Source organism: Neofelis nebulosa, chromosome 3, assembly GCF_028018385.1.
Source record: "Neofelis nebulosa isolate mNeoNeb1 chromosome 3, mNeoNeb1.pri, whole genome shotgun sequence".
In the NCBI taxonomy this organism is placed as follows: Eukaryota; Metazoa; Chordata; class Mammalia; order Carnivora; family Felidae; genus Neofelis; species Neofelis nebulosa.
Genome location: NC_080784.1, coordinates 51,768,043 through 51,794,890, shown reverse-complemented (window position 1 = coordinate 51,794,890; position 26,848 = coordinate 51,768,043). Strand labels below are relative to the sequence as shown.

At 49.8% G+C, this 26,848-nt stretch overlaps 1 protein-coding gene across 1 annotated transcript in view; it reads left to right on the top strand.

The window, feature by feature from the left end:
- Positions 1-16,970, top strand: part of KIF13B (kinesin family member 13B) — a 200,211-nt gene extending 183,241 nt beyond the window's left edge. Inside the window, exons 38-40 of the mRNA XM_058720792.1 lie at positions 9,732-9,794; positions 13,374-14,376; positions 16,505-16,970. Of these exons, the coding sequence (XP_058576775.1) occupies positions 9,732-9,794; positions 13,374-14,376; positions 16,505-16,794 (1,356 nt within the window). The 3' untranslated portion in view covers positions 16,795-16,970. The remainder of the gene's footprint in view (positions 1-9,731; positions 9,795-13,373; positions 14,377-16,504) is intronic.
- Positions 16,971-26,848: the final 9,878 nt, after the last annotated feature.

Sequence of the window (26,848 nt, the reverse complement as noted above, 5' to 3'; positions counted from 1 at the left end):
CTTCTTTTCAAGTGCTCAGTAGCTACATGGGCTAGTGGCCACCATGTTGGAGAGCACAGGGTTAGAGGGTGATATTAGATACTGAGATATTGAGGAAAATGAGACTTTGGTAGGTTAAACACCTCATCTAAGGTTACAGAGCCTAGTGGCATACTGAGATTTATATTCAAGGAACAAAATTGCATGCACAATTGTGACCTTAAGAGATTTCACTGGATCTGACTAAAATATTACAAGCGATTATATTTATAGAATGAATGAATCTAAAGTATTTGAAGGAGTGGGGAGCACCTGGGTGACTCAGCCGGTTAAGCATCCGACTTCAGCTCAGGTTATGATCTCATGGCTCACGAGTTTGAGCCCTGCATTGGGCTTTGTGCTGACAGTTCAGAGCCTGGAGCCTGCTTCAGATTCTGTGTTGCCCTCTCTCAGCCCCTGCCCTGGTCATGCTCTGTCTGTCTGTCTGTCTCTCTCAAAACTAAGCATTAAAAAAGCAAAATAAGTAAAATATTTGAATTAGGGACTGGTCAAACCATGGAAATACACTGAGTAGGACCTATTTGTATTTTCTTGCCCATTCCTTTCTAAAAAAATTATCTGTGGGCAGTGGAGAATCATTAACTGCTTTCTGGCAGGAGAGTGACATGGTCAAATTTGTATTTCAGAAAGTTCTTCTGACTGCAATTTGGAGGGTAGATTAGAAGAGGATAAAACTGAAAGAATCTATTTGAGTGTATCTAAAAACCTCATGAGGCATTGTAATTTTGGGCAGAAAAATGAAGTCACCTTCCCATGCCTGCCACATTGATATTTGATGTCACTGATTGAAAGGGGCATGAGGCAGGTAGAATAAAAGTGTGTCTGGAAGGGGACCAGCTGGTGGCCACCTGTCTTCCACTCTGTGTGGCATTGCTCAGAGAATGCATGTGGACTGGATTACCACCTTCTGGATGTGCAACACCAGAGATGATCAGGCTTACACACAAACAAATGACTGATGGGTCAGGTAGAATGCTGAGTCACTCATTTAAAATAAGAAATCTAATTGCCAGATGGACAGAAGTGCTGGAGTCATCATAGCTAACATACTCTTAACCCTGATCACCCTGGAGAGGCAGCGTGTAAATCATGAGCCAGCTCTGTGAGTGGGGAGCTTGCTATGTGAACCAGTTCCTGCAGGCAGCTGAAGTGTCAGTCTCTGGACTAGTGCAGGGTGCTTCCTACCAGCCTTCCTCCTGTGACTTTCCAGTTCCCCTTCTTCCACCCTAACCACTCTGCCTCTGATTAACATAACCTTTAAAAAGTATGTTTATATTGATTAGGTTATTTATTGTTGAGTCTTGATCTTTAGGTAATTGTACATGACTGTTTTTATCCATTGTTTATTACGCTTATCAGAACATATTCAAAGATTAGGAAATATTTTATTTATATGCACTCGCCCTGCTTGGTTGGTCTCGTTTATTATATTTTTCTCACTTTAGCAGCATGAAAATCAAAGGTTGTCTATTGATTATTTGTAGCAAAGGTAAATCCTACATCTCTTGTTATGTATTCTTATGCTTGAATTTAAATGATTGGTTAGAGTTTTAAAAAGGAGCGGGGGGGGGGGGGCCGGTGGGGGGGGGGGGCTCCTGGCTGGCTCAGTCACCAGAGCATGTGACTCTTGATCTTGGGGTTGTGAGTGTGAGCCACATGGTGGGTGTAGAGATTACTTTAAGAAATAAAATCTTGAGGCACCTGGGTGGCTCAGTCGGTTAAGCATCCAACTCTTGATTTCAGCTCAGGCCATGACCTCATGGTTCATGAGATAAATCCTCGTGCTGGGTGAGGACCTGTTTGAGATTCTCTCTCTGTCCCTCTCCTCTTCTCAAAACAATAAATAAAAATAAAATCTTAAAAGACATGGAAGATCATATTTGCGTAGGATCCATTGGAAAATGACATTTAAGAATTTACCGCGTTCAGGGTGAAGGGGTGATTATTAGGAAAGGTTCATTTTCAAACAAGAAAAAAATTGCATCAGAAAATTCAGTGTTTTGGAACAAATTGTGTATTTTTTGCTTTAAAATATTTCTTCTGGGGCACCTGGGTGGCTCAGTTGGTTAAGCATCTGACTTCAGCCTAGGTCATGATCTCACAATTTGTGAGTTTGAGCCCTGCATTGGGCTCTGTGCTGACAGCTCAGAGCCTGGAGCCTGCTTCGGATTCTGTGTCTCCCTCTCTCTCTGCCCCTCCTCACTCATGGCTGGCTCTCTCTCTCTCTCTCTCTCTCTCTCAAAAATAAACAAACATTAAAAAAATTTTTTTAAATATTTTTTCTCCCCCCTACCTACCCTTATGCCCAAATTTCAGCATGTCTAATCTTTTCCAGATTGTCTGTAACTGTACAGTTTGGCCTTCTTCATGTCACTTAGGTAATTAATTTGTTCATTTATGTATGTATTCATTCAGCAAACATGGAGTTATTCTCCTCTGTATGGGAATACAGATATGATTGAGCCATAATGCCTACCCTTCAGAAAGCCAAATAGGATGATGTTGTAGATGCTGTAGTCTGTGTATGTCTGAGGCTGACTGACATGGTGAAGGTGTGCTCTAGCTGAGACAAACGTGACTGGCTGCGCACCAGGAAGAAATCTTTGCCTAGGGAGAAAGAAGAGTGCAGGGAAGGCTCTGACAGAGCAGTGGAGTCAGTGCAGAGTGGAGTTAGCCTAACAAGTGAGGAGAGGGTGCAGCCTCACGGAGAAGTGAGGGTCTGTACGTGTTGCCAAGATGTTAAACCTTTATATTCTTTTAGGCAAGGGGTTCTCCCAGTAAGTCTTATGCCTAGTTGAAATTCTGAGTTGATCTTCCCTATTTTCTTCATTCACGTGGCATGTGAAAACCAGAGTTAAAAAATGATGGGCTATGATATGGCAAGTGACCCTCATCTTTTCCGTGAAATACTTCTAAGAGGTTCTCTTGCTTGTAACCTACTCATCTGTTAAGTTTCAGTGATGCTCAGCAGACAGCACGATTGCAGGTTCAGCTGGTGCTTGAGAAGTCAGTCCTTTTCCATCTCTGTCACTGACTCATGGGGTAGCCTGGATGCATTTAACCATTAGGTGAATGTCTCTGAGCCTTGGTTTCTGTAGTGTGAGATGTAGATAATTACACTTCTATTCACTTGCCTCATGGGACTTCTCCTTAATATTTATAGCTGCAAAATACTTTGCAGTCATTTTTATTAATAGTTGCCAGATGTGTCGTAAGGATTAATGAACTTAAGATCTGAAATGTTTTGAGCTCCTGAAATAGGAGGCAACTGCCTGCACAAGGGATATGTAAAAGAGCATTAAAATGCAAACAATACACATTTGAAAATTTGAGCTCTTATGTGTGAAGGACAAATGGCACACTTAAGATTTCAGTACACTTTGTAGGTATTTTTGGTATCCTTAATGAAGTTCTTGTATTCATCACAGGCCATCACCAAATACAGAAAGCTGGGTGCCCCCTGCCCCCCACACATAGGCACATGCACAGGTGTGCACACGTGTACACAAACAGACACCGATTCTGCTAATACCACTGTTTACCCTCCTCCCTGATATCCATCCTTTCTGGGCATCATCCTTTGACTCTGTTTCCCCAGCCTCCCCCAATGGTTGTTTCCAAGTGTTCAGTAGTCTCCCTCATATCTCCAAATTTCCATTTCCTTTTTCTCTTACCATCCAAGTTATTGACTTATTGACTCTCCACCAAACCACTGAAGCAACTTCTTGATTGATCTCTTCAAGCTTCGTATCTCCCCTGGTTCAGGATTAATCTTGTCTACATGTAGCTCTTATCACTGCCCATTCGGTACCTTTAATAGCTCATTCCTGTGGGTGAAAATCAGCCGTGAGCTCACAAGGCCTCCTGAACACCACCCTAACCTGCTTCCCTCTGCCCGATGTGGGTCACTCTAGATCATTCTCTCTTCCCCAAGACCTCCTGGAAGATTGAGTAGCTTTTCTTGGGGCAGAGGTGGCAGTAGAGGGAACAGATCAGACTCAGAGAGCAGCTCCTTTGCCATGTCATTCTTCATGTTGAAAGTGTCCTCCTGCCCCAGGAAAGCCACTCAGTCTTCAAGGCCTGTCTCAAAGTAAAATCGCCCTCATGAGGGTATTCTAGACCTGTTTCATTTATCATTCCTTCCACTCTGAATTTTCTCTGCGTTTGAAACTTTGATTCTAATATCTATCATTTTCCTTGATGTTTCAGTTATTTGCATACATGTCCTTGCCAGTCTGTTGAGAGCAAAGCCTGTGACTTTGTGACCTTTGTGTTCCTCACAGCGCTTGTTGCAGCAACCTGCACACCCAGACCTGAGTGTTTGTTGAACTGAATTTGGACATTGAATCAGAGTCCCAGTTATCTCCTTCATGTAGGACAGCTTTATGGAAACATTTGAAATACATAAAAGTAGAGAGGATACTACAGTGAGTCCCTGTGTGCTCGTCACCTTGTCTCAGTAACAATTATGGGTGCCTGGGTGGCTCAGTCGGTTAAGTGTCTGACTCTTGGTTTCGGCTCAGGTCATGATCTCACGATTTATGGATTTGAGCCCCACATCAGGTTTCACTCGGACAGTGTGGAGCCTGCTTGGGATTCTCTCTCTCTCTCTCTCTCTCTCTCTCTCTGCCCCTCCTTCCTCCCTCCCTCCCTCCCTTCTGTCTCTGCCCCTCCCCCACTCTCAAATAAACTTTTTTTTTTATGCAAGCCACTTAATTTCTTATTTTTAACCTCAAGCTAATTAAAAATAATAGACGGGCACCTGGATGGCTCAGTTGGTTAAGCAACTGACTCTTGATCTCAGCTCAGGTCTTTTTTTTTTTTTTTTTAATATAGTTTATTGTCAAATTGGTTTCCATACAACACCCAGTGCTCATCCCAACAGGTGCCCTCCTCAGTGCCCATCACCCACTTTCCCTTCTCCCCTACCCCCCATCAACCCTCAGTTTGTTCTCTGTATTTAAGAGTCTCTTATGGTTTGCCTCCTTCCCTCTCTGTAACTTTTTTTTCCCCTTCTCCTCCCCCATGGTCTTAAGTTTCTCAAGATCCACATATAAGTGAAAACATAGGGTATTGACTGACTTATTTCACTTAGCATAATACCCTCCAGTTCTATCCATGTTACTGCAAATGGCCAGATTTCATTCTTTCTCATTGCCAAGTAGTATTCCATTGTATATATAAACCACATCTTCTTTATCCATTCGTCAGTTGATGGACATTTAGGCTCTTTCCATAATTTGGCTATTGTTGAAAGTGCTGCTATAAACACTGGGGTATACAAGTGCCCCTATGCATCAGCACTCCTGTAGCCCTTGGGTAAATCCCTAGCAGTGCTATTGCTGGGTCATAGGGTAGGTCTATTTTTAATTTTTTGAGGAATCTCCATGCTGTTTTCCAGAGTGGCTGCACCAGTTTGCATTCCCATCAACAGTGCAGGAGGGTTCCTGTTTCTCCACATCCTCTCCAGCATCTATAGTTTCCTGATTTGTTCATTTTAGCCACTCTGACCGGTGTGAGGTGGTATCTCAGTATGGTTTTGATTTGTATTTCCCTGATGAGGAGTGACATTGAGCAACTTTTCACGTGTCTGTTGACCATCTGGATGTCTTCTTTGGAAAAGTGTCTATTCATGTCGTCTGCCCATTTCTTCACTGGATTATTTGTTTTTTGGGTGTGGAGTTTGGTGAGCTCTTTATAGATTTTGGATACTAGCTCTTTATCCGATATATCATTTGCAAATCTTTTTTCCCATTCTGTCGGTTGCCTTTTAGTTTTGTTGGTTGTTTCCTTTGCACTGCAGAAGCTTTTTATCTTGATGAGGTCCCAATAGTTCATTTTTGCTTTTAATTCCCTTGCCTTTGGAGATGTGTTGAGTAAGAAATTGCTGTGGCTGAGGTCAAAGAGGTTTTTTCCTGCTTTCTCCTCTAGGGTTTTGATGGTTTCCTGTCTCACATTCAGGTCCTTCATCCATTTTGAGTTTATTTTTGTGTATGGTGTAAGAAAGTGGTCTAGTTTCATTCTTCTGCATGTTGCTGTCCAGTTCTCCCAGTACCATTTGTTAAAGAGACTGTTTTCCATTGGATACTCTTTTCTGCTTTGTCAAAGATTAGTTGGCCCTACATTTGTGGGTCCCATTCTGGGTTCTCTATTCTATTCCATTGGTCTATGTGTCTGTTTTTGTGCCAATACCTGAGTCTTTGTTGAACTGAATTTGGACATTGAATCAGAGTCCCAGTTATCTCCTTCATGTAAGACAGCTTTATGGAAACATTTGAAATACCTAAAAGTAGAGAGGATACCACAGTGAACCCCTGTGTGCTCATCATCTAGTTTCAGTAACAGTTATAGGTGCCTCAGTCGGTTAAGTGTCTGACTCTTGGTTTTGGCTCAGGTCATGATATCACGGTTCATGGGTTTGTGCCCCACATTGGGATTCACTCTGGCAGTGTGGAGCCTGCTTGGGATTCTCTCTCTCTCTCTCTCTCTCTCTCTCTCTCTGTCTCTCTCTCTCTCTCTCTGTCTCTCTCTGCCGCTCCTCCCACCCTCTCCCCTCTTCTGTCTCTGCCCCTCCCCTGCTCTCTCTCTCAAAATAAATAAACTTTAAAACAAAAAGAAAAAAAATATCAAAAAAATGAATACATGGCCAAGCTTGTATGCCCATACCCTACCGTCATTTGCACGTACCTCTCAGAGTCCTCTGGTGGAGAAATATCTACCTGACGCTTACTCGGCCAGAGTCGGTTTTCTGGCAGCCACCACTGCCTGGCTTCCCACAGAGCGGGCATCATGAGCGGGTAGCACGTGAACCAGAGAAGTAGGTGTGTGCAAAGTACTTGACATTACACTCAGGACCCCGCTCAGACCTGATCCCATCTTATTTTTGACACTATTTTTTGTGTGTCCAGTGTCCTGCCCTGCACCCCTGTCGTCTGACTGGTGGAGTCAGGGTGGGCCTGTTTATGAAGCAGATGTGTTTCTTGATGAAATGGCCAATGGGGGTGACTGACTATGACAGGAAGCTTGTGAGAGGAAGATGTGAGGTCTCAGCTTAGTGGCCTATAGCCATGACATTGGGCCCTGGGTACCAGGGGTAACTTTAGATACTATGGGAGAAAGTAAATATAAAAATACAGACAGTAGCCCCTATATTCAAAGACTGTAAAGCAGGGTGGAGGATACTTGCTTGGAAATAACTCGAGTATCACTGTCTACTGAGTTGACAGTAGAGTGGAGAAATGGAGATTCCTGTGAGAGAGAACTGGCTAGGTGCTGTGAGGGATGGGGGAGTGATGTGTTGTGCGAGTTGAGGGGAGAGGCTTTCCTGGTCCAGGAATCCAAGGAAAGGCTGGAAGGTCTTGTGGTTGAGGCCCTCATCACGTGCAGCTGCCTTTCCCCCACCAGGATATTCTCCTTCATTTTCTTCCACTCACATTGTCTTTCTTTCTTTCTTTCTTTCTTTCTTTCTTTTTTTTTTTTAAGTTTATTTATTTTTAGAGAGAGAGAGAACATGAGTGGAGAAGGGGCATAAAGAGAGGGAGAGAGAGAGTCCCAAGCAGGCTTCATGCTGTCAGCACAGACCCCAACGCAGGGCTTGATCCCATGAACCATGAAATCATGACCTCAGCCAAAATCAAGAGTTGGACATTGGATGCTCAACTGACTGAGCCACTGAGGTGCCCCTCACATTGTCTTAAACATACCTCTGATGCTAGCTCTCCCTGGCCATTAGCCCCTGGTGGCTCCCCAGTGTTGCAGGGTAAAGTGTACTTTCCTTTAGTTTATCCCTAGGTTCTTCCATGTGTTTAGACTTACCTCCCACCGTTTCTTAAGTGCCTGTCCTCTCTGCCTTTTCTGAGATCCCACCACCATCCCCCTTACCTTCAGCAGAATTAATCCCTTCTAGCTCTTTTCTCCCAAAGGCAGTCGCAAAGCATGGTTACAGCAGTACCCTTTGCTAAAACGTGGTACTCTTTGCTAAAATGCTGTTATTTGATGCTGTGAACTCAGGTTCACCTCCTAAGTGAGCCATCTTGTTCCAAGTGGGCCCCTCTCCCTTCAGGTAAGAGTTTGGGCTGCTTAGTAGGAAGCAGGACTTTGGCCATCCAGTCTTAGTGCCTGTACACTGTCCAGAGCATCTTTAAAAAAAGTTTTTTTTTAACATTTATTTATTTTGGAGAGAGAAGAAGTGGGAGAGGAGCAGAGAGAGAGGGAGACACAGACTCCAAAGCAGGCTCCAGGCTCTGAGCTGTCAGCACAGAGGCCAACGTGGGGCTTGAACCCACAAACCATGAGATAGTGACCTGAGCCGAAGTCAGACACTTAATCGATGAGCACCTAGTACCCCTGTCCAGAGAGCATCTTTATGGCAGAGAAGCCTCAGGCACCCAGATACATCTTGGGAACTGGGAGGACCTGGGGTCCGAAGGGGGTCAGAAGGAAATTGGGGAGATATGAAGTCTACATGTCTAGGCAGTTTAGGTCAGGTAGTAGATCCGTGGTTTGCTGCTTCTCCTTTTGGATCCAAGAAGAGAAAGGACACTCATACTGTACGGAAACAAACTGTGATGCCCAATTTTGGCTCCTCCTGGGGGCTTGTTTGTGGTGCCAGGATGGAGCCCTCTTGGGGCTGAGCATTCTGAGGCAAGGTCCAGACTCTTGCATTGGAACAGGGAGACCTGGGAAGGGGCCAGAGGTTGATTGTTGGAATAAAGGCAGAAGTGGTGGATTCTTGGTTTCTTTGAGAGAATCACGTCTGTAAACCCAGCAGCTACTAAAGGAATATCTGATTTCTTCCCCTCTGCAGTTACCAGCTCCTTCTTTTGACATACGTTTTCCTTATCCTGGTGCTAATTATTTTTTCACTGTTTTGGTTTTTTTTTAATGTTCCTTGAACCACATGTCCATAAGTAATGAGTCCTTCCTTGTGCTATTGCTGACACCCATTAATTCAGGCTCTTACCCCTCATATCTGCTCTGTTGCTGGAGTCTCATCGTAATTTGTCTACCTTAGCCTTTAAATATTTCTCCAATCAGTTTGCCTTCTACCACCAGATCCATCTCCTCAAGCTTCTGCTTTCTCCACTCAGGCACCTGTGGTGGTTTTCGTCATTACCTGATGAGGGTAGCTGTAGACACCAAAGCCTCTATCCACATGTCTGTCCTGCTCTGTTTTATGCCCCAGACTTGTGTGCTAGCCCGACCAGCTTCCTTACTCCTCACTTCCTGTGACGATGCTTGGGCACCACTTCTCCCTGGCCATCAAGGCTTGCTTCGTGTCCCACCTCCTGCCTGAAGCCTTTCCTGTCCCAACCATTTCTCTCTAGAGTCCTGCAACACTAGTATGTGCAGAACAGCCCTTGACAAACAGGCTCCATATGTGAGTGGAGAGGGAGCCTGTGAGTGTGTAGGTGTGCCATCTATGGTGTGGTTTTTAGCATGTGTCCTGTGTTGCCAACTGGGGTATACGTGCTCGCTGTGCTCCGTATTTCCTACACTTCCCTGTGGAGTGTGGCGCCACTAGCCTTGGCATGCCTAACTGGCAGGGACTTGTTAGAATTCCTGAAGGTGTAAAAGTTCACGTTGAGTGCGTCCTCCTGATGGGCTGTCCCGTCTGTTCAATTAAAACCTTCTGTGGTGATCTCTCTGCTTCTCTTGGTCCCTTACGCCTGCCTGTTCACTTGTTTTCTCAGCCCGTGCCCCGAATCATGGTGCAGTCTGCCTTCCCGGACGTGGGGACGCCCAGAATGGTGGAGGTGAGTTAGTCGGGCGGAGGTGGCACCTTTGCTGGTGGCTGTCCCACATGTGGTGGGTGGCCCCAAGGCTCTAATTTTTGAGTCCACACCCATGGGTTTTTCATTTTAGTGTTCCCGTTTTGATAATTAGCTATAATATAGGTCACTGTCTTCTCCCTCTATATTTTCCTTGTTCTACTTTTCTATTTTGAACTTGTTAATCATATGATTGCTAAACTTTTAGGTGCTTGACTGCTAATGTAGTCTGCTGCTTTAATAGCCCACTGCTAGGCAAAGGCGATTTCTATAAACAGAACAATCTCCTTATCCTGAGTGTTTGCTTAATTCTCAGTTTTACATTTCATTCTGATTCATGATATCAGCGTGAAAAGACTAATGCTAAACTGGGGAGAAAATAGTCTCTTATGATCTCCCACAGATGAACAGCACTTCTCATCTTATGAATAGCAAATCTATTTTCTCCCACTGTGCGTTCATTCTCTTAGGAAGGGCTGTATCTTTATCGGAAAATTTTATTTATTAAAACAACGGCCAAAAAGGGCAAATGATTTGAAAGAGAACTCAGACCTCCACGGATTCACTCCTTTCTAAAAAGGCCCTTTTCAATCCAGAACATATTTGATGTTCATGTGCACCAGCATCCCCCCCCCCCCCCCCCCGCCAACCTGTCCCCTGTGAGTTGTGTTTGTTATTTTGCTGAGGCAGGATTGGGATCCCAAGGCCAGTGGGACAGAGGGAGACCACGTCTTTCACGGGTGAGGGCACCAGACCTGTGACAGCCTCTGTGGCTCAGGGCAGCTCTGGAAGTGTCAGCGGTAAGGGAATAACCCACAGATGGGGAGAGACGGTTTCCACTCACATATCAACTCCAGTCAAGTGGGAGCGGCTTCCTGCAGTGCTGTAACGGAAGGAATCTGAGGCTGCGCTCAGGCTCAGCAGGAAAGAACCGAGCAATCAGCGCTTGCCTTCTGCCACCTTTGGTCCCTTTTGTCACTGTGGATCTGACCTCTGATCCCTGGTTGTCACTTACTGGAGACTTTAGATAAATCCTTTAACCTCTCTGGGCCAATGCATATGGTAGTACTTGCCGGCCTACATCGAAGGATTCATGTGGAGGCAAATGGGATAATGACCAGGGAAATCCAAGCCACTGTCACTGGACTGTCACCTCCTCAGGACAGGACTGAGCTGGCCATTTGCAGACAGCTGTCCGTGTGGCAATGATGCAGTGTTACCATCGGAGAATAGGGAACATGTACTATTTCAGAACCACAGTTCCTGTTCAGATTCTAGACTCTGGTAGTTTTGTTTGTATATTCTTCCCTGCCTGGTCAGTGATATTAAAAATAAAATAGAAAAGGATAAATAAAACATGTACAAGTTGCAAAAGAAAAATGATTGAAGGATTGCCTAATCTTTTAGAGTATTTATGTTGGTGACAGTTATTGATCTATTGGATTTAGTAAATTTTGCAGCCTGGAGATCCATCACAAAAATGGGCTGTTAATCTCAAGAGGTGCCGTTAATTTCGTACCCTGAAAGTGTGCCTTGTGGGGAAAGGAGGGCCTCTGGAGACAGGAATATAAATGACAATTCACGTGAAAATGCATGATTTATCAGACTGCTGAGTTAAGCCAAGTAACTGTAAGAGACTTATAGATCTCAGCTGTTTCCCAGTTCAAATAAATCCTGTATTTCAAATGGAAAATGGCCATTCCTGTAATATAAATAATCTTTCCGTAAATATTGGAAAACATATTTCTTTTTCTGAACGGCATCCTTCTCCAGAGCACCAACCCCATTCCCTGTTCCTGCCTTCTCTCTTACCCCTGTCATTGTGAATCAGGAATAGAGAGATAATCTGCTAACTTCTTCAAATGGCTTCAGTTATCACTGAAAGAGCACCCTAGGAGCACCTCAGAACCAGTAGAATGTGGACGAGCAGTGGCTGTCGTCATTCCCCAGAGGATGGGGCTTTGTGTGTCTCTGTCAGAGTGAGGCAGACAAGTCATACGAGATGGGGAAGCCAGCCTCTGCGGCTCCTTCCACGCTCAGCCCCCCTTCACTGCAGGGGAGGTTACTGCCTGGCCTGCATCTCCCTGGACCAGAGGGCCCCCGAACCATGACATGGGACCAGCCTGCAGGCAGCCTGTCTCCTCTTCTTCCACCTGACTCCCGGCCAGGAGCCACAAGCTAGCCACTAGGCCCAAGGGTCATTCCTGGCGGCACTGGCGAAGCTGTGTTGAGGCACATCCACACCCTTCACTGAGATCCTCATTTCAACTTTGCAGGAGAAAGTATTCTTCTGGCTTCTAGTGATTCTTTCAGTCCCTCGTGAAGTTGGTGGTGGGCAGGAGGATCTGTTTCCATCAGAGCAGGGTGCTTAGCCTGAATGCCGGGAGGCTGGGGATGCTGGTGGGTAGGGAGGGAATCGAGATTTAATGTGCACCTATTGTGTGCTGCACCCTGTGGTAAGGACCTTGCCATGCCTCACTGACCCTACTACATGGCCGTCGAGTAGTCTTCTTTCCCACCACCAAGCCCTTGTCCCACAGCAGCTGAGTGTTCAACTTAATTCTGACACCGTCTTCCCTGGAGATGGCATCAAAGCCCATGGGTTAAGGGCTCAGGCCCACAAGAATGTCCCTGCTTTGAGTATCAGTCCCAAGTCCAGGTGGTCGGTCACCTGTGCTTCTGATCAACCAGCTGTAGATAAGGGGTTCCAATGAACCTCCACTTGGGTTTGATTAATTTGTCAGAATGGTTCACACAACTCAAGAGAAACATTTTACTTACTAGATCACCAGTTTATTACAAGGGATACCACTGGGAACAGCCACGTGGAAGAGGTGCATAAGGCCAGGTGTGGGGAGAAGGCGTGGACTTTTAACGCCCTCCCTGTGTGCAACACTCTCCCCATACCTCCATGTGTTCACCAAACCAGCAGCTCCCAGGAGCCTGTCCCTCTTGGTTTTTGTGGAGGCTTTATTACATAGGCACGATTGATTAAATCATTGGCAATTAGTGATTAGCTCACCTTCAGCCCCTCTTCCCTCCCTGGAGGTTGGCTGTGGGGCTGAAGCTCAAATCACAAGGTGGGTTGCCCTGGCAACCAGCCCCCATCCTTAGGTGCAGGCCCAGAGTCACCTCATTAACATGAACTCAGATGTTGTTGGAAGGGGCTTGTTAGGAATATCAAAACGCCTTTATCACTCTTACCACTTAGGAAACTCCAAGGGTTCCAGAGCTCTGTGGCAGAAACAGGATGAAGGCCAAATATGTATTTCTTATTATAAGTCACTCTATCTCAGGCAGCGAGCAGGTGGGTGACTGTTTGCTTGGTGCTCAGCATAGTGCAGAGTGCGGGCTCCTCAGTGTTTGCTGCGGAAAAAACTGGGGTCACCCGGACGGAAGTGGTGGAACAGAACTGGCACCCGGTCTGCCCGGGTGCACGGCAGCGCTCTTTTCACTGTCAAAGCTGTAATGTTTCAACTGACCACAAGATCTGTCTGAATTCTTTTGGAAATGAGCAGCTGACTTTGAATTTTAACCTTTATTCTTGGCCCTTCCCTGCTTCAGGCTTACCGAGAGAGCGTGGGGATTAGTGCCGCTCCTGATGTGACTGTGCAGATGGCCCCCGTGAAGATGTTTGACAGACCCACGAAAGCACCTCCCCAGCAGTCCGTCACTGCCAACACCCAGGCCCCCGAAGTTCAGGAAGGGCCACCCAGCCCCCTGAGTGAGGCCTCCAGTGGGTACTTTTCCCACAGCGTCTCCACCGCGACACTGTCCGATGCATTGGTCCCTAGCCTTGATGCCGCGGCTGCAGTGGGGGGCCAGACGCCTGGCTCGCCCCCTCCTGCCCTCTGCCTGGCCACCCCGGACACGGAGCTCCCATTTCCATCTGCTGCTCCCACTGCAGACAGTGATCTTCCTGCCCAGTTGGAGGGTCAGCGCAGCCTTCTGTCCCTGCCACTCCTGGCAACGCAAAATGCTTGGGGCAACAGCAATGGTGCGTCCGAGGCCAGGGGAGCAGTTTCCTCGGAGAAGCAGAATGAAGAAGCAAGGGCTTCACTGACTCATCTCCCCGTGCCTGCCCCCCAGAAGGAATCACCCAGCCAGCAAAGCGGCGGCAAAGTTTCCTCAGCCACCAAGCAGCTCGGAAGAGCCACGGACCATGTGAAGCCTGCCGCCAGCTTAGAGCTGGATGTCTCCAAACCACAGCCTCCAGACCTCCTGTCTCAATCACCTGCTCTGGCGTCTCCATTCAGAATCCAGAAGGTGCGAACCTCCGAGCTGAAGTCGTTCTCGCGCATGCTGGGTGGGGACTCCAGCTGCCCCTCTGGTGCTGAGGAGGACCTGCCGGCCTCCGGGGGGCCGAGCGACAGCAGTGCTGGGACACAGGCCCTGGGAAAGCTGGAGGTTTCCTCAGATTCTGAAGAAGCCAGCGAAGTCCCAGAGTGGCTCAAAGAGGGAGAATGTGTCACCGTGGGCACCAACAAGATAGGCATTGTGAGGTACATCGGGCCAACTGACTTTCAAGAGGGGACGTGGATCGGAGTAGAGTTACATTCACCTTCAGGTGAGTGCTGCTTGTTTGGGACGGTTCCCGGGGCTCCTAAGGGGATTTCGCCAACTGTGGTCTGGGGGGAGAGTACTGGCCCTGTCCCAGCACTGCGGGGAACTTGCTATGTGCCCTTGGGCACATCATTTGACCTCCCTGAGCCTCCAGGTCACTTTTCAAAATCAGGAATGAAAGTTACCTAAGTGTTCTCTTTGTTAAACCTCCAGACATTTTTCAGAAACCTAAGACATTGATTGAAAGCTACTATCAATTTGGTTATGAATTTAAATGCCTTTTTTTTTTTTTTTTTTTTTTTTTAAGTCACAGAGGCATCTGCTTTTGAACTGTAACAGTGTAACAGTAGCTGTGTCTGCTGTTTCTGCTCAGGTTGCAAACACTGATGCCTGAGTGCATGCTGGATGCCTTGGCTTGAGAACAGAAGAGGTGATCTCTTATGTCTCATTACAGAATGGCACACCTTAAAAGCAAATAGATCACCATTTTCTGAAAAACCAGGGCCACAACTTAAGGAAATACTTTGTCCTTTAGATGTTTCCTTTTATTAAAACAGCTTTACTCTGATACCAATTCACATATTGTAAAGTCTACCTGTTAAAAGTGTACAATTAATTTAATGGTTCTGAGTAGATTTACAGAGTTGTGCAATCACTTCCATAGTCTAATCTTAGAACAGGTTCATCAACCTAAAAAGAAGCCACATGTCTGTTTTGAAGGCCCTCTCCCTCCCTAAGTCCTAGCTAACCAACCAATAATCAGTTTTTCATCTCTCTAAATTTATATGCAATGTCCTAATCTGGACTTTCACATAAAGGGGATCCTACAATATGCTGGGCTTTTGTGACTGGCTTCTTTCATTCTGCATAATTTTCCAAGGTTTATCTGGTTACAACTTGTGTCAGCACTTCATCCCTTTTTCTGGGCAAATAATATTCCAGCCTGTGGAAGTTCCACCTTTTGTTCATCCATTCATCAGTTGGTTTCCACTTTTTGGCTGCTGTGAAAAATGCTGTAAGTTGGAAGTGGTTCTAGAAGAGTAATGCAGCACAGGCCAGACATTTTTTAAAGAAGTGTCTGCTATTATGTGCAGGGAAATTGGGAGAGAAGTTTAGATCTGCAGTTGGACTCAAGAATTAAAGGGGAATTAGCAAATAGATGAATTCATTCAACAATTATGCGCCCACCATGTGGCAATCACTGTCTTGGTTTCCAAGGATACCTTGGGGAGCAAAACAAAGTCCCTGGTCTCACTGGACTTTCATTTTGGGAGGGAGAAAATAACCAAGTAAACAAACGAAGAAATAATTAACACTTGATAGTAGTAAGTGCTGTGAAGAAAACGAAATGGGGTGAGTGGGCAGAGGACAGTGGGGAGACTGGAAGTGGGGAGCTGGTGGGCAGGGGTGGGGGGTGTGCCCCGGGAGCCGAGGGATTAGCGGTGGCCACGCAGTGAGGGACATGGTCTGTTAGATGCGCTGAGAGGTGCTCCTGAGGGGTCCTTGCTGACAGAGAGGAGGTGGTGAGGGTGGGCCTGTTTGGAGTCGGGGGAAGAGAGAAGGGTAGGTTAGGATGTGCAGTGAGTGAAGACAATTCATGATTGTTTTTGCTTCAAAGATCATGTTCCCCACCAACCTGTCACCATGAGATACTGACATTTAGGGGTCAGGGTGGTCCCTTTGCTCAGGTATCCTCTCTCTCTACCCACTTGAGCACTGGGTTCATTCTTCACCTTAATGCATTTTCTGTTTTTACAAAGGAAACTTCTTTCCTCCATTTTGACACATTAAGCATGACATCTGACTAGCTACAATTTGGTAATTTGCCAGTTTCCATCTAATGGATTCAGGAAAAATAATCATTCCACCAACCACCTCCATCCAGGTTGAAAATGGTCTCTTCCCTGGAGGAGGGTGGGGTTGGTGCCACTTCTGCTTTGCTGACTTGCCTGCACCTGGCCATGGGAAATGGCAGGACGGGCACATCGACCTCACCTGGGCTGCCTGGGGGTGCCTGTCACCGGCAGCCAGCACATGCTGCCTGGGAGCCTGTGCCCTCGGCCTCATCTGTTTGACAGGGAGCGAGAGGCCCTGGGAAGCCACCTCTGTGTCTTCTTCTCTTTTCCCCTCAGGTAAGAATGACGGCTCCATCGGAGGGAAGCAGTACTTCAAGTGCAACCCCGGCCACGGGCTGCTGGTGAGGCCAAGCCGGGTGCGCAGAGCAACGGGCACAGGGCAGCGGCGCAGCGCGGGGCCCAGGCTGCAGGGTGCCCCTGAGCCCCGAAGGAGCAGCACCCTCTCCGGCTCCGCCACCAACCTGGCCTCCCTGACGGCGGCTCTGGCCAAGGCAGAGGGCGCCACAGCGCTGAGGGCCGACAAGAGCCATAAGAACCCGGAGAACCGAAAGTCCTGGGCCAGCTAAGCCGGCGCCCCGGCCCTCCTCCCTCACGGTCCTCCTGGGCTGCTGGCCTGCTTCCCTGGCCAGTGCTGCCGGAGGGCGTGGCTCCCGAGCCTTGCCGGTGACGGCCCTGGGGTAGGCAGTGACACCTCAGACTCCCTTCCCTGGGGAGCAGGGCAGTGAACTCTTTTTGCACAACACAGGGCTCGTGACCTTTCCCTGCTCCTCCCGGGACTCTGGAAGCTTCATTTCTTCCTCTGCTCAGAGAAGAGGCATCTCCACAAGGCGGTGGGGTTGAAGGTTCTAGGAGCCCAGAGCAGTCCTGGATGGTGGGAGCCAGGCCCCTGCCAACTCCCTGGTGGGAGCCAGGCCCCTGCCTGGAGATTTCCCCACCTGGGGCTGTTGTTCCTCTTTTCTGTTCTGATGACCCCACTAACCTCGTAACCAACCTCGTAACCAGTGCCTTTGTTTCCCACAGAGGCAGGGCATCCTCCCTCTGCCTCCAGGGCCAGCTCCCCAGCCGACCCGCTGTGGTTCTGGCTTGCTCCCCAGGCTCACTGCATCCTCTGGCCCCCCAGAGACCCAACACCAAGTAACAGACTCCCACAAGTGCCTCTGGTGGGACTTTTGGCACAGGGTCCTGGGCGCCACAGCAACGGGCACTGGGCCTGACCCTCCCACCTTTCCCTCCTCCTTTCCACAGGGTTTCTTAGCGGTTTCTTTGTGGGCATGTTAGTGTCATTATACCTGGAAAGCGTTTTCTCTTTGCCATTTGTTCCCTTAACAGAGTGCTTGGAATATATTTATTTATATTTATTTTTTCAAAATCCGAAATCTTTCGCGAGCCACAATCATCTGCCCAGGCATGAGTGCCCCGGGCCTGCCTTGCACATCACCAGTCTCTGAGGCTGCTCAGCAGCTGCCAGCCTCCTGCCTCTGGCAGGGGTTCCCAGGGGGACAGAGGGTGATGCCCCTCCTTAGGTTATCATTGACACAGATGCACAAGTGGCCTTACTCCAAGAGAGCAAAAACTTGGAGGATTATGTTATGGTGCATCTGCAATGTCAAAGTCAGCAGAGGTGTCACGACCCTATTTGGTGCAATTTTGGTTTCTTGGAAGGGCCTGAGACCAGTTTAACTTCTTGGCAGTTCTATACCCTGATGACTCCCTAAGGCTGGGGGGCTGTGGCCTAGCAGGTAGGCCTGTGCAAGGAGAGCTCCCCACTGTCCCTACCAGTCCAGACCTGGACAGCAGGAGACCCTCCACGAGCATTGCCCAGCTCTCGCAGGACACTTCCTGGAACCCTTCCCCGCCAGGCTGGTTGGGAGTTGGAACGGAGTCTGCAGAAGTGAGAAGAGGGCTGGTGCCTCTGGGACCAGGGGGTGGCATGTGGCTCCGGTGGGGAGTGCCAGGTGGGATGGAACCTCCATGGGAGAGCTAGTGCTTCTGGAACTTTCCACGGGAGTAGCCCAGGGACCTAGTGCCCAGCATTCAGCTACCTTCCATGTATGTCCTCACAAGGGAGCAGGAGCCTAGGGGACACCCTGGGGACAGCCCGGGGACAAACCCCGGGTCAGGATTTGTGCACGGCACTGGGAGGCCTGTTTTTAGTTCTCACATTTAGACTCTTAGAAACGATGCCCAGGAAGCCCTTTTTGAAAAATCTCTGTTCCGTAGGGATTTGAAGCCCCTACGGAGAAGTCATGTCAGGTTCCCTGCCCCAGAGTGGGGCTGTGTGGGGCCCACGGGTACCTGAGGGTTTGCAGCTGCCGCAGGCCCGAATCCCCCTTGGGGAGGAGCCCGGGATTAATTAGCTTCCATTAATTACACGTGGCGCCGCCCGCCCGCCAACCGCTTTGGGGCCCAGCTTCCTAACAGCCAGCTGTGTGCCAGGTGAGAGCTGCCGCTCCCGCCCACCCTGTGTGCCTCAGTCCTCACTCCTCACTGGGCTGGGCCCCCGTGACTCGAGCCGCCACAGGAGGACGGGCCGGAGCTGAAGGGCACACCCCTCGTGTAGCTTTATCTCAGCAAATGTTCAGTTTCTGCCTAACCTTCTCAGCGCAGAAGTCCTCCACAAATCTGTGTTCAGGTAGGACTTTTCTCTGCGGACACCAGCATCAGTGTGGTCTGTTGATGTGCGAACTGGCACCACCCCTTCCTCTGAGGGGAGCAGCGATGCTCTCACAGCCTCCGACGACCTGCCTGTGGGCAGACGTCGCATGCCCGGCTCACTGGAGAAAACAAATGGAAAGTCATTTGGCCGCTTATGATCCTTATTTACCTGGCAAAGCACTTGCCGGAGCCCAGCCCTGCGCGTGCTTTCAGCAGCCTTCCGCAGAACTGTCTCGGGAAGGCCAGTCAGGAGATGGGTGTCATGCTCTGTCTCTGTCACTTGGTTTGGTTGACATGGAGTGGACTGCAGTGGAATTATGGACCTGAGCGGGGTCATATCAGCTGGAGCTTGCAGGAGCCGTGGAAGAGACCAGCCTGGGGTGTAAGGAGGTTTCGGTACCACCTTCTCTTTCTCCCAAGGTCCCCTCTGCAGCCAGCATGGCCTCCCTCCGTTCCCTGGGCCTGCTTTTCCAACATTCCCAGTTTCCTCTGCCTGAGATTCCCCACCACCCATCCCCGTTCCTTGCAGGTCTGCCTCCCAGGGGAGCAGCGTTGCCCCAGCCGTGGCTTCCCCTGGGTCTTGTGCAGAAGCAGCTGACAGTGTGAGCAGCTAAGCAGAGGGCCTGCCGGAACAGCCTGGCTGCCAACGGGGTGGGAGGGCCGTCATTGGTCTTGGGAGGAAGGCATTACTGTGGCTGCTGTCTGGTATGCAGCTCTCGCCTGCTTTGGAGCACGGTTTTTGGGCCCCGCCCTGCAGGGTGTGAGAGAGGAGACGTCTGTCCCGTTGGTGTCGTTGGCGAGCTGCCACTGTGGCTGGAGAGTCAACAGTGGGCCTGCCCCGGGACCGGGAGAGGCTGGTCTGGGTGTCCTGACTCAGCTCTGGCCCCACAGGCACCTTGAGAGCCACGAGGCCTGTGTGGCTCGTCATAGGGACAGGGTTTGCAGTCCCGACCCTCCCTATCTTCTTGCTTCACAACCGGCGCGTCCCTTCAAGGTCCGGGTGTCGCTGGGTTAAGCAGGGTGCAGGCGTCACTCCGTTGCAGTCTGCTGTCTTCCTGGGCAGCTTGGGGCAGCTCTCCTCCTCCAGGGGATAAGCAGTGCGAGTCTGAGGGAGGCCTCCCTGCTCTGGTCTGCGGCCTTCACTCTCGCTCCTCGGTGCAAACTCATGTTAACCTGTTACTAGAAAAGCAGTGGCGTGCGGAAGACGTGCTCACTAAAGCCATATCCCAGGCAGTCCCTATGGCCCAGCGTTTATTGGGCCAAACGTGCGGTCTTGCCGGAGGCATGGCCGTGGGAGGTGGAGGGAGGGGCTCCATCTCACCCACCTTCTGTTCTCACCTTACTAATAGGCCTGGTTTTAAATGAAGTGTCGGCACTAAGATTTGAGATGTGGTTCCAGCAGGTCCCAGGCTCTGGGATTGGGTGTGACAGCAGGAGGGGATGGGCCACCTGGATGCTGGGGCCACCCCCAACGGCCCCAGGCAGCACCAGGATGTGTCAGAGGCCAGGCGGGGATCCTCCTGGGCTTCTGCCTCCCTTTCTGCACATGTACAATCTCCACTGGCCGTCACCCCAGGGCACTGCAGTGGCGGTGGGGGGGTGGGGGTTGGCGGCAGGGGGCAGCTGTCCAAAATCCCAGCCTGACCAGAGGGCACAGGAGAGTGAGAGAGCACGGCCAGTGCATGTGGCTGGGGTCAGCCACGAAGGGCCTTGTGCATTTAGTGAGAGATTTGAGCTTCCATTGAGCTGTGAATGGGACCCTTGAAGAGTTTGAAAGACTTAAACGGTGTTTAAATCCCTCATTACTTCCTTACATTTTCTCATCTTGACTTAACGTTCCCTGTATGTGAAACCCACAAGAAGTTCAAGGGTAGTTATTTTCCGGGCTGAGATTAGCTCCACTTGCTTGACGTTGGCCTTGTAGGCCTGCGTCTGGGACAGGGAGTGCCTGAGAAGGCAGCCACCTGTCTGTCGTGCCTTTTTACCCTGGGGATGGTGGGTGCAGCCTGTCTTGCAGCCTAAAACACTGGCTCAACCGTCCCCACACGTGTCTTTCTCTCAGAGAAGTCCATTGTGCCTTCAGCCAGGCTGCTGACACTAATTTTGTGGGGGGTCTTGGAGGGTCTTCTCCACGTGTGGAGTTCTGTAAATACGACAGGTTCACGTATAAAGAAATGATTTTGATTGGGCGACTATATTGATTTGCTGCACATCAAGTGGGAGTTTAAAAAATCCAAAGACTCTGTAATGAATTGTAAAGACTTAATGATTTGTATTATATAATGAACTAAAGGTCTGTACTTTTGTACCATATATGCCTTTCCGTCGTATGACCAGCAGCCTCTAAATAAAACCAGATGATTTCATGCCTACGTCCGAGGCTGGTCTCGTTGCTTTCCCCTCCCCCCACCCCTGAGGCAGGGGTGTTTGAGCTCATTCCAGGCTGTCCCATGGGGCAAGGGGTGGCCCGGGTCCAAGACTCTTCAAGACTGAGACTAGGACGGGGAGGTTCAGGGAAGCCGCAGGTCCCTGAGTGCACATCTCCAGAACCCTGTACCCCTTGTGGTTTGGACTAAAGAACCGGGCAGGCCCCACAGGTTCCGTGGCCAAGTCTTACTCCCCTTGGTCGAGACCCTCTTACAGGAGCCAAGAGCCAATAGAAACTTTCTGATGGCCTTAGAACTAGGGTAACTGGAGCTTCTGGGCTAACTGGGAGACAGCTGGTCTGGAGGAGGTTGGTGGTGGTGGGGGGACAGTCCCCTTCTCTGGAGCAGGATGTCCCAGTTCTCAGGCAACGGCTCCACCGTCCGCCTTGATCTACGTGATCAGCCCCACACCTGCGAGCTGAGGACTTCCTTGCGCTGCTGCACAAGCAGCTTGACCCTTGAAGGTTCTGCAACAGGCGCTTGGGGGAGGAGATAATGCTTGTGGACACTGGCAGGGCTGGGTCACACCCTGCAGGCTTGGAACCCAGTGTTATTTGTTGGTTCCTGCTTGTACCCATGAGGCCAGCATCCTCAGGACGTCCTCCCGGCCGGGGCCCAGCACGGTTCGCAAGGGCACTAAGGGTGCTGGGCCCAGCCCCTCTTCCCTGGGGAGGTGACCAGGTCTCCTGAGATTGCCTGCAGGGAGCCCAGCACCAGGCAGAGGCAAGGCTGCTGGGTGTGCTGTTTTCACGGGCAAATGGGCTCCCCGGCGGCCCTGCATCAGTAAATCACTTGGCTCTCCTCTGATGGATCATGTCCTTGCAGGTGGAAGGCCGACTGGAGGTGGCCACCAACCAGTCAGGGCACATCTTTGCAGGGCTGGTTTATATTCCTAAGTTCTCTGGGTTGTTCTCTGAGATAAGTACTGCCAAATTATGACAGAAATTTGGCAGCCAGGAGCTGCCCTGTTCTGAGGCAAGTCTGAATGTAGAATTGATCTAGCTCCTAGGATGAATCTCAATTTTCCAAGCTGCTACTTTCCTGCAGCTCATGAGAACTCCCACAGCATGAGGCTGTGGGGTTGTTACGGTTGCTCAGACCCCAAAACGAGCTCTAGTGGTTGTGTCACGTTTAGTCCTCTCGCTGAGTCACTCGGTGAACATTTGTGTGCTTCTTCCGCACCAGGCCTTGTGTAGCAAACAGCGCGGATGGGCAATCCCGACCAGTCCCCACGGTCGGAGCGCATGGTGCTCACGGGAGGGGCCCTGGAGGATTTTAGGGGTTGAGGACGTTCCTTCTAGGCTGGTGCGTTTGCAGTACTCCTTTGCAGGCTTTGGCCCAGAGGAGGAGCGTGAGGAGACAATGTCCTCAGCATCCCCTCCCCCATCCCCTGCTCACCTCCACCTGGGGACTTAGGGTTTGGGGCAACTTAAAGTTTTGCATAGCCCTTCCTAAGAGGAAACCATTTATTTCTTAGGTTTTCTCTGAGGAGGGGTAAAACAAGTCAATCCTAGGCTGTGGGATGAGTGGGGGGACAAGGGGGCTTGGGCACTCTGTCCTTGAGTCCCGGGTAAGAATCTGCCCCAAGCATAGGTGTCTTTAAAGAAAAACAATGAAGCTTCAGCTTCGTTTCTTTTCATTTTTCACTGCAAACGGAAAGACGGCTCTTTGAGAAAATCAGGTGCTTGGGACATGGCCTGGAGCCCGAGAGGGAAAGTGTGTGGAGCTTGTCAGCGTGGACAAGCTGCTAGGACCCCAGGGGCGCTGAGATGTGGGAAGACAGGGAAGGGAGGGAGGAGGCTGGGGTCGATGTGAGAGTGCCCCCCCAGCCAGGGCAAGGGAGCGAGGGGAAGGTGCGGCCTCTCCTGGGGTAGGAGAGCCCCATGGAGGAGGTGGGCGGGTTCAGGGGCTTTCCAGAGCAGAAGGCATTCCTGCCCCACCGCGTAGTGTCTGTCACCTCAACCCTTTCCAGGTGTCCTCGGCTTCTGGGCGTGCCAACTGCTTTTTAAAGCACGAAGGGACTGATGTCCAAAACGGAAGGCTGCCACCCGTTAGTGTTGGGGAGCTTCCCAAACGATTGTTATTCCCCCCCAAAGAAATCCCGGCCAGGCTTTGTTCAGTTATACATTTTATTCTCTAATAGGTACAATACTAAAATAAACACAAATTAAAAAAAAGTTTTATTAAAACAAAACTGTACAAAAAAGCAGTATACTACATTTTAATTACAGAACAGTCTACTGTCCAAAAGGCACTAATCCAGAATAGGAGATACAATGATACAGGACTCATTTGAACTATTTTAATCAATACAATAGAGCACTTGTTTCTTTGACCATTTACATCTAGAAACAAGGGCTTTTTGCTACAGTCATTACACATTGTTATAAATATGAGTCCCACAGGTGAAGGTGCAGTATCGCTCTCCCTAGAGAAGGTTCAGGCCACGAGGGACTGTGTGGGGCTGAGAGGTGGGTGGGGGGCGGGGCCCGGGCCCAGGGCTGCCGGGCGCCTTCCCAGCGGATGGGCCGACTGCCCTGGGTGCGCAGAGCTTGTCTTCCAGCCTGGCCTCCCAGATAGTTGGTTTCTGGCCATTACTGGCAGCCACTTTACCCCCCTCTTGTGTGTTAGCACCGGGAAAGTGGGTTCTGAGATGCTCCAGGGAACTGGGGCTGGAGGTTTGGGTGATGAAGCGCCAGCAGCTCAGCAGAGGGGAGGCATTTTGGTAACCTGATCTGAGAAAAGGCAGCGACTACTCAGAAGAGGGACACAGAGCCCAGGGACGGCTAGTGAGCTGGGCACTACGGCCAGGCAGAGCCCCCTGCTACCTTCTGGGCAAACTTCTGGCCAGAAATAAGAGGTCCCGTTCCTCCATTCAGAGAGGCCCTGCATCCCCTCCTGATGGACCCGGTGGAGAGTCTTCTGTTGAGAGAGACCTGTTACAATCTTGTGTTTTGGAACTTGCCTTCTAGAAGTGGGATTCTGCTTCCCAGAGGCTGTGCCCTGCCTCGCTGCTGCCTCAGAACCACGAACAGCTCCTGGGCAGTAGACGGCCAAGCTGTGTCTCTGCTTGTCCGTGTTTAGTGACCTGGACAACTCTCTAAACCCCAGATTTCATTCTCTAACGGACTCTGGACCTAAGGAAGAGAGATACTGCAGCTTTCCAAACAGTGTCATACACAGAGAAGACAAAGACAGGCATCTGATGTTAACAAAAATAAGTAACAAAGAAATAGGATTAAACCAAATCTCTTCTCACAGCATCCTATACTACATCCTCCTTCTGCTTAGCAGAAAATTGTACGTACACAAAAATACAAATACACAATTTTGTAGAACAGTCTGATTTTAATATATTTATATATATTTATATTTATACGAGTGGCAGGTTAGTTCATTATATAGAGCTTTTTGCACTTTTGGCTCATATGCAACAAGGCTTATAAATTCAGCTTTAGCTTTCATTCAGGTTTTATAGCTTTTGAACAATTGTTTTCACATTTAAAGCAGCATCCAATTTGCACTAGGAGTTTGTGGTGATTATAGGAAAGATGGGGTCAGGAGGTTACTGACAGGGAAGGCAGGGCCAGGGCCAGGGGCAGATATACATTCCAGTGTGTGTGGCGATGTCAGAAGGATTGCTATGGGACAGAGTTGACCATGATGACCCCTTGAGGTAGACTGAACACCTTACAGCAGACTCAGACACAGGTGCGACTCCCCTCAGGGACACATGGTGCACAGGATGGGGGACAGAGACCAGGAGACGCCAGAGGGAAACACAAAGACTAAGACACACGACGGCCAAGGCAGGGAAGGGCACTCTGCCCCAAAGCCATCTGGCAGGGACCCCACACAGCCCGTCGCAGATACTCGAGTATTTGGTGGACGCTAAAGACTTTCAGGCAGTCCCAAGGCATCTGGTCCATGGTATCTGATCGGATTACGACTGTCAACCTCACTTTCCACTTTCCAACCTGCGCCAGCTAGTTCCCACCCCCGCAGCCAACAGGGAGACACAGCTGCACACGGTTCCGCAACAGAAAACAGTCCCCCGCACTCTGTGCACCGGGGTGTTCGGGTCCAGGTAACTGAGAAGAAAGGGGGGCTGTGGTGCTGCTCGCTGCACTGCTGTCCCCTGCTCTGCAGTACTCCCGCGCACGCTCACTGGGACAACGGACAAGCACTCGTAGAACCCGTAAACACGAGCAACTGGAGAACAGAGCAACAGCGCACTGCCCGGATCCGGGTTGGGGTGACGCGCTCCAGAGAAGCCTCCCTTCCATTACCACCACGGATTCAATATTCTCCCGTCTGACCACTTTCATCAACCTGCCTCCCTTCTCTCTCCCAATCCAAAGAATTCCTCTGGCAAATTTGCCCATACCTGTTAAATGTGAATGCCCACCATTTGGGTTATGACATTGTCTGAACAAAAACGCTGGATTATTAATGAAAATAAAGTGCCTGGTATGGATTTGTCCGTTTTGCAAAACGTTCTAATGCACCAACAAATCATCTGAGCGCTGCTTAGTGCCGTGATGTGAACAGAGTGCAGTCACAAAATAATCCGTCGTACACCCACCACATAATAAAGGCCCCAAATTTAGGTCAGACTTAAATTACTTTAAAAAAGAAGCAAACAGATAATCTCACACTCATTTTCAAAGACACACTTGTGATCTTGCTTCACCCCCAGCAACGATGGCCTTTCTGAGCCCTTGTGAGCAGACACCCTGATCCCTCAAATCTAGGGAGAGGACAAGAAGAGGCAGCCAGGGTTCCAGTGATTAATGATGGCAAATGAATCATTGTGTTTTAAACCATGATTATCTGACTCTTTGCCCTCTTGGGTCCGGATGCACTTTCCAGCTGCGGACAAAGACAGACCGAATTCTGCGCTGAGGCGGTCTTGCTCTCCCCGATCTCCCCACTCGACAGCTGTAGATTTTGCTAAGCAGGCTCCTTAACATTCTCTATGAACCAAGACCGTAACCCCATTGACAGAGACACCCTTAAAAAGCAGCGCAGGACAGAGTGACGGAGCCAGCCTGACGGGCCAGTGCCAATGCCGCCCTGCCCACGAGCTTGCCCTTGTAGTTCTGCCAGCAGAATGCTGGGGGCCCTGCAGAGGGGCAGCTATCTGCACCCGCCCCTGAGGGCTAAGTGTAGGGAGGGGAAGAGGAGGGGGCAGGGCACAGGCCGACTCTCCGGCAGGTTCCAGAGGTCTGTAACTTGCTTAGGCACTTAAAAAACAGAACTAGAAATGTATCCTTGGAAGGTACTGCATACCTACTGGTGACTATGGCCGTGGAAGGGAGGGAGGGGAGCCCATGGGGAATCAGAGAAGGCTGTGGGCTCTTCCAGGGGAGGCAACTATGATGTTCTTGGTCTCATCTGGCAGGGGCAATGTCCCACCTTGCAGCCTGGGTGAAGATGGAAACACCGGGGCCGGGCCCAGCAGCAGCTCTGCTCTTCCCTGTTTCTGCAGACCAGAGCAAACGGATCGGGGCAGAGTGGGTGTGTAGATGGTCTGCTC